At 32.5% G+C, this 7,998-nt stretch overlaps 1 protein-coding gene across 3 annotated transcripts; it reads left to right on the top strand.

Annotated features, from left to right (window-relative positions):
- Positions 1 to 425: 425 nt before the first annotated feature.
- LOC136218186 (E3 ubiquitin protein ligase DRIP2-like) lies at positions 426 to 5,563 on the top strand. 3 transcript variants are annotated; one of them, XM_066004950.1, is made up of 7 exons: positions 426 to 985; positions 1,413 to 1,512; positions 2,975 to 3,305; positions 3,465 to 3,913; positions 4,021 to 4,071; positions 4,468 to 4,540; positions 4,839 to 5,563. In XM_066004950.1, exons 1-7 carry the CDS (start codon positions 871 to 873, stop codon positions 5,013 to 5,015), a joined length of 1,296 nt encoding a protein of 431 aa, XP_065861022.1. In that variant the 5' UTR covers positions 426 to 870; the 3' UTR covers positions 5,016 to 5,563. The 3 variants fall into 3 exon arrangements, with proteins under 3 accessions (XP_065861022.1, XP_065861024.1, XP_065861023.1); XM_066004952.1 differs by lacking the exons at positions 426 to 985; positions 1,413 to 1,512 and adding exons at positions 1,519 to 2,272; positions 2,365 to 2,822; XM_066004951.1 differs by lacking the exons at positions 426 to 985; positions 1,413 to 1,512 and adding an exon at positions 1,519 to 2,822.
- Positions 5,564 to 7,998: the final 2,435 nt, after the last annotated feature.

Below are 7,998 nucleotides of genomic sequence, written 5' to 3'. Positions count from 1 at the left end.
AAGGCTTTTTGACCTGTCTGGTCCTTCTAATCCTGTTACAGAAATTACAAGTATAGTAGTTAAGAAATTTTCTACAAAAATGTATAAAATTGAAGGACTATTAATAATTAATAATAACGAGTATCTTAATACTACTACCTTTTATTCAGAAAATAAATACAGAAACACATTGCACGCCTTGCTAACATGCACTTATAAACACACTCCTAGCTGGCAAGGCAAAGCTCGCCATCCCTCATAGGAGACACGGATGCCTGGGCATTTTGTTTTTCCTGCGCATCCCTGGCGCACTTTATCCCTTCTAAGGATCTAGTACACATTTACACCATGGTAACAATAATAAAATAATTATTTTTATTATGCATCGATCTATTGTTTTTTGAAATTAAATAAATAAATAAATAAAAAGAACATAAAAACAAAGAAACTCTTGGTTCATGCTTTTTCTTCGACGACCCCAACCCAACCTCTTTTACAGATTTAGATCATCCATTTAGCTCTCTCTCTCCAAATCCACCAAAACCCACGTCGATTCTCCACAAAGTCTCGAAATCTCAGAAATCTTCTCTTTATATAATCTACACAGATCATCAAAGAGTATCAAGTTTCTCTTCTATTTCTATGTTTACATCTCCATATAAGAATTAATGTCTACCGAGTTGTGTTAATTGTTATCATTCTGCTTATTTTGATGTTACTTCTGGGTCGAATGCAGAGACATGGACGTGAATCTCGAATGTTTTGTTTCTCGATTGTATCATGCAGTTGCTGAATTTATTTATATATAGCTAAGTAATTAATATAGTATATACGTGATTGAAGTGAGGAAGAAGAAGAGGTTCGAAGAGGGATCTAGTTTGAGATAGAGAAATGGCGAATAAGAGTGTGAAGGTGAAAAGAGAAAGAATTGCAGCATGCATGACTTGTCCTCTCTGCGATAAGTTACTGAGAAATGCTACCACCATATCTGAATGTCTTCATACGTGTAATTACTTTCTTCAACTCTTCGATTCTTCTTCACAATACTGATTTTGTGTTTTTACATTGTTGATAATCTCAATCTGGGTGGGTGGGTGGGATGCGTTTCTTCTTTCGGCCGTTCTACTTTATCTTGATTTGGTTTCTTTTGTCTTTATTTTGACGTGGTTGTTTCGTAATTCTACTGTTAGACTCTTTGCATTTTTAGTACTTTTCGTTCTACATTATTAATATCAAAAACTTTTAGTTATATATATTATTTGGAAACTCAGAAACCAGTAGCTTAATGGTTCTTTGCAGAGTTCATCATATGCAGATATATATGTTTGAATAATATTATTCACTAACTAGATGTTTTTCTCAATATTTGTTCACAAAATAAGTTTAGGGCAACTTCTGATTTCTTTTCCGTTTCTGAAATTTCATTAATTCAGTTTGCAGAAAGTGCATATATCGGAAGATTTCAGACGACGGAGTAGATTATTGTCCAATATGTAATATCGATCTGGGCTGTCTTCCTTTGGAAAAATTAAGGTCAGAAACTTGTTCTCAACTGTACCTCTGCTTCTTTTTCTCACCTATTAGCAATCCGATGGTGGAATCATATTTTGTGTTTTTTTCTCTCTGGGAACTTGTCACATGCTTTTATTGGGCTTATAGCAATTTAGTACCATAGCATTTACCTTTTATTATTGATTGGTTTAAATAAACGTCGCTCTTATACATATATGATTTTTAATTACCTTCAGGAATTTGAGGGTATGATTCCATCTTCGATATGAGTTTCTGCAATTCAAAGTTACATTTTTTATATATAAAAGTTTCTAAAATTTTGAATTCCGATAGAATGACAAATTGTAAATATATGAAGACTGCAACTTCATAACATCAAATGCTTTTATCACTAAGCTAATTTTGTAAAAAATGAGATGGGAATGATTGATGCCTTTGCTCCTGCACTGCATTACTTGGGATGAGTTATAACCATATGTTACCAAGTTTAGTTTAGTATTATATTATCAAATATAGGCAAGTACACTTTTTTTTCCTTATTATCAAGGTCAGTGGTATGATCTTTGAGCTTTCAGTGGACATCTCTAGTCAGTTCTCTTTGCCAGCTTCAACTGCTAGTTGCTGTGGTTTATACCATAAATGCTATTGTCCAGATTTCTTCCCTCCCCTCCCAAATAAAGCAGTTCTTTTAGGACCGTGATTGTCATGACTAGTGATTTCTGGGGTAAAAATTGGAAATTTGACAGTGAAGAGAGATCATGACACATTTTTCCGAAGATAGGTATGTCTGAATATACTCAAACACAGAAAGATGACATAATCTGGAATAACTACACTATGGACGTGAGGCATAAATCTTGATAAATTCTGCAGAAAATTTTTCATTGAAGATTGTTACACTATTCACGTGCTAACAATAAGTTGTCTAGAAGCAATGAGCTACATCATATGATTTGAAGAAAATGAACCAAAAGAAATTTCCGGGAGCTATTTGCATCAAGCTGTATGCTTTTATAAGAGATTCAGGATTCCAGCACTTGCCTACATTTCTGAAGCAGCATTCCTGATTCCCCCACATATATATGGTGGAAAACCTACTTTCTTGTAGGTGCTTATTCAGAAAGCTGGAGAAAACTATCCCTTGCTGCATTCGCATACAGTAGTAGTCAGCAAGTGTATTGATCTGTTTGGATGGCTAACCTGTGCATCATGCTTGTGCACTGTTTTATCTTATTGGTGCTATTTTTCTGTAATTTCGAGGAATGACTGGATTTCTACTCGTACTTCTTTTGTCTCTGAATTTCGGGGAGGATGAGATTGATGTTAATATGGTGACTGGAAATATTCTTTGTTGAGGTATCTATTTTAATGAAATGAAGCTGTTATGTGCTCATCTCAAGGTTTATATATACATTTTGGTACGGAAATTATTGTTTTACAAATTATTCTGAATTGAGGCATAATGCTGATATATGATATTCAGGCCAGACCACAATTTGCAAGATGTGAGGGCCAAGATTTTTCCATTCAAAAGAAGAAAGGTAGAGGCACCTGAAGTTGCAACCTCAGTTGCATTACCAGTCAGAAGGAAAGAGAGATCACTTTCATCATTGGTAGTTAGTGCCCCCAAGGTATCAACGCAGACAACAACTGGAAGAAGAACAAAACATGTGCAGAGAAAAGCAACTGCTTTGCGAGGTTGCAGTTTTCCTACTGAGAAACACATTAAAAATGAGGAATATCCTGCGGAAGATAATCTAAAGAACACAAGTTCCCCTGAAACTGTGAATAAGTTCAAACAGAACACAAGGCAGGTAAAAAATGTCAACCTTTGTTTTTCAATTGCTTTCAGTGAGTACACTGTCATAGGGATGCTACATATTCTCTAATTTCTTCGTGGTGGTTTGAGAAGTGTTGTGCACTTGCTTTATACTACTAATTTGTTTTAAAAAACACACATTTGACTTGTGCAGAATTCTTCCTCTATTGAGGTTACCCGTTTTGCTTCTAATAATGGGGGAGAAAATGGTGCTGAATCATGGAATGGTAAATTAGATCTCTGGCAACCACTAAATTGTTTAGTTGAAGTTGCAAATAGGACCAAGTCTTTCAAGGCTTCCTCACAAGTTTCTAATGTGAAATCTGAATCTACTCAAAATCGGCAAAATGAACCTCAAGTGAGGAGAACAAAATTCAAGGAAAACAAAGACAAATCAAATGTAGAGGATGAGAAAAATAAGACATCCGCTGTACCCTCAGATCAAGCAACACCTAAAAGGTTGCGCAGGATTCGCCGAAGAAAAGCAGTTAAGTTTGGGGATTCAGACATTTCATCCCAATCGGTGCTGGATGCTGCCAGTGTAAAGCTTGAAAGAAGAACTTGTTCTCCAGTTTGGTTTTCACTAGTAGCTTCTGAAGACCAGTGAGAATCCTTTTCAATTTCTAACTTCTGCAGTAATTAGCATTTTATGTGTTTTTTCTAATTTTTCTTTTGACTGGAGTCTTAATTTTATCAATTTTCTTTTTCAGGGAAGGAGATGCACCCTTGCCGCAAATTCCAACAAATTACTTGAGGATAAAGTGAGTTCCTTTTGGCTTTCTCGTTGCATTCTTCTTTTGCATCTTCTGAATCAATTGATTTTTGATAGTTTTATTATTACACACACATATATAGCACCAATGATTTTGTAGAATTAGTTTCCAATAACCTCGTGATCCTATGTTACTAATTGCTTGTCTTGAATGCGCCACTTAAGATTTTTAAATTTCATGTTGAGCCACATCTAAACCAACTAAATGTTTTCTAAATTTCCTTTGAAAATTTTGTACTCTTTGAGAATTTGGTTTTGAATTAATTGTTAGAGTACTCGGTTTCTTTTTTTCTTTTCTTGTAATCAGTACTTTACTTACTTTGAGACATGAGAAATTTGTATTAGCATAAAGGGAAAGCAATGAACTTATTTCGACCTGTGGCAGGAATGGAAATTTACCAGTTTCTTTTATCCAGAAGTACCTGATGAAGAAACTTGATCTTGCAAGTGAAGCTGAGGTTAGAGAAACTTCTGAAATTTTCTTCTTCATAACATTTTAGCTAAATCAGGAATCACCAAACTTCAAGATTTGAACTATTTTATTATTTAATGAAGTGTTATTGCTGAATTCGATATGCCATTTGGGCGTTATTCATATGTTAGAAATGTTGACAGGTTTCGGCAACATATGACTAGTCACTAAGATAATCAAATGCTGTCTTATAAAAATGACAATGTGGTTCATCTTTTCTTTCTTTGTTGTCTTATAAAGGTGGCTATTTCTGGTGATCATTTTTGTTAGTTTCGGTATTGCAGGTTGAGATCAAATGTATGGGACAACCAGTCCTACCTACATTATTGTTGTACAATTTAGTCGATCTTTGGATACAGACAATATCAACATCAGAACGCGTAGCAGCATCCATTGGTTCATCAGCCAAGGATTTTGTAATGGTGCTAGCATATTCTCGAAAGAACCCAGATTCGGAGTAATGTTTTTTCATCGTTCTTCCTGCAATGTGTATTTTCACAAGTTCCTCTGCAGCATTTGGAGCAGGCAAGTTCTGTCCTGCCATATTTCAGAGGATTGATCTTAGATCCTCAAGTGCACGGATAGTGCATCCCATCACAGGCGAAACATTTGAATTGGGATGCAATGGTACAGTGAGTGAGAATTGAGAAACTATTTTGGATTACTATTCCTGAAATGATGTGGCCTGAAGTTGAGCTGCTTTGGCTGCAAGGGGGAGAGAAATGTTGACGCAGAATCCAAGAATTGAATGGTTATTATGCTTGCAGCTGATACACATCAATATTGTCTAACTTTATGGGAGTTTGCAAACGGCAAGGATGACAGAAATCTGTTTTCTGATGTTCCAATTGAAAAGACATGAAGACGCAACAAGTTTCATGCTTTTGTAATGAGATGTGTAGATTCCGACACAAATGCAGTTGATATAGAATTATAGATATAAACAACTTCCAAAATTGGTATTTGGGAAGTCTTCGTCTCTTAATTATATATTACCCTTATTTCACAACCCAACTCAATCCAACCACAAATCAAATTCTTTCAAAAATACTCCTTCCGTACTCTATTCGCAAAAGGATAAAAAGGTGTTCTTTGGGACTAGAGCAGCCTGTACTATAAAAATAAATGAATTCTTATCCTACTAAAAATATCAAGCCACTCTAGGCTGATCAATTTTCATTTTTTTTTGTCCTCCAGCTAACTATGGGCTGAGAAATTGATGCGACATAATTTGATTATGAATTCAAGCCACATGTACCATGCTATTTATATTAATACTACAATAGGAGCATAAACACCAATAACGATTGACTTCTTTAGGCTTATCAATGGAGCAAGCAATTCCCCATTCCCACACCGTTAAAAACAATAAGCATAATTTTGTCCCAAGCTCCGTACCAGTGGGTAATGGAGATCCCCATAGATATATTCTCTCCATTTTGTAATTTTTTTCTAGACTAATATCAAATATGTACGTTTTATTAAATATATTTTATTTTAGAAAAATACGTAAAATTGTGTAATATCTGATAATGACTAAACCAGACAACAAATAAAAGAATATAGTTGAGAAGTAAATCATCTTGACTTATTATACGAAGAATAGAGATGAGCAAACCAATTTGATGAATCAAGTGAAAATTGTGGAATATGGCTTCCCAATTTATAAGTTTGAATTAAATAAGAATTTAGAATTTTTATAACCCTAATCGAAATTGAAAATTTCTTTTAATAGGAGATTAAGAATTAGGAAGTTTTAGTTGTTTAAAATTCAATTGAAAAAGAGAAAAGTTATAATTCTATTAAAAGTGGATTCTATAGACTATAGATATAATTGCATTTTAGGATTTTTTTTTTTTTTTTGTGGATGGATTATTTTTTCTTTTGCAAATTATATTAGTATGTAATATATATATATAATATAAAATATAATTTTTTTTATATCAATATTACATTTTAATATGTATTCCCATGAGTAACCCTAAGGTGCCGTTTGGTTCGCGGAATAGAATGAAATGGAATAGAATGATTATTCCAAAGGAATAAAATAGCAAAGAATGGAATAGAAATTCTTAGAAATTACTATTCCTATGTTTGGTTGGTGGAATAAGGTAGAATGGAATAGATAATTTTTTTTATTAAAAAGACAATATTATCCTCAAATGTAATTTCTTATTTCTTTTAAAATTTTAATTTTTTACTATAAATTGTTCAAATATTTAATATATATTATTTTAAAAAATATATAAAAAATAGAAAAATGGGAAACACGAAAGACGAAAAAAACACGAAAAATATATTAAAAACGAAAAAACAATAAGAACATGAAAACGGAAAAATTGTAAAAACACGAAAAAAGAGAGGTAAAAAAACAAAATGTAAAAGCACAAAAAAAACATTAAAAACAGAAAAACAAAAGAAAAAATGAGATAAAAGTGGAAAAGAGTGAAAACGCGAAAACATATAAACGTGTTAACACAAAAAAAAACACACACACACACGCAAAATATGAAAAAACATAAAAAAAATGTGCAAACCGTAAAAAACACAAAAACATGAAAAAAGTGAAAAACACGAAAATGTGAAAAAAAATGAAAAACGTGAAAAAATCGAAAAACACGAAAACATGAAAAAGTGTTAAAAACACGAAAAATGCGTTTATAACGTTTTTTTTATGTTTTTTCGTGTTTTCCAAGTTTTCTTGTTTTTTCCATTTGTTCACGTTTTCGTATTTTTCACGTTTTGTCATGTTATTGTGTTTTATTTTGCATTTTTTCGATTTTCACGTTTTAGTTTTTCGGGTTTTCCCCTTTTTGTTTTTTTTTTCGTGTTTTTGTATTTTTCGTATTTTGTTACTTTTTCGTGTTATTCACATTTTTCCATGTTTTTTGTATTTTTTCATATTTTTGTGTTTTAACGTTTTCGTGTTTTGTTTGCGTTTTTCGCATTTTCATGTTTTTCACATATTGTCACGTTTTTGTGTTTTAGCATTTTTCGTATTTTTTCGCATTTTCGTGTTTTTATTTTTCACGTTTTTTAATATTTCGTGTTTTGTCACTTTTTCGCGCTATTCCTATTTTGTGTTTTTCGTGTGTTTGCTTTTTTTTTTCGTGTCTTCTTGTTTTTCGCATCTGTTCACGTTTTCATGTTTTTCGCATTTTTTAATTTTTTGCATATTCTCGTGTTTGTAACATTTTTCCATTTTTCACGTTTTATATGATATAAATTATGGATTGACCAAAATTTATAAGATTTGGGAAAGTGATTAGAGAGAAGATTGATGATTTAATGGAGGATAATTTTGTAAATTACAAAAATATAATATTAGGAATAGGCTATTCCTAATCTAAATTGAAGAATAGCTATTCCATGAAATCAAGGAATAGGGATTCCATGGAATAGCTATTCCATAAAAAAAATCAACCAAAGGTGGGAATAGCTATT

The sequence above is a fragment of the Euphorbia lathyris genome, chromosome 2 (genome assembly GCF_963576675.1).
Source record: "Euphorbia lathyris chromosome 2, ddEupLath1.1, whole genome shotgun sequence".
Taxonomy (NCBI): Eukaryota; Viridiplantae; Streptophyta; class Magnoliopsida; order Malpighiales; family Euphorbiaceae; genus Euphorbia; species Euphorbia lathyris.
The sequence above is the reverse complement of the archived record's forward strand: the minus strand, read 5'-3'. Positions and strand labels throughout refer to the sequence as shown.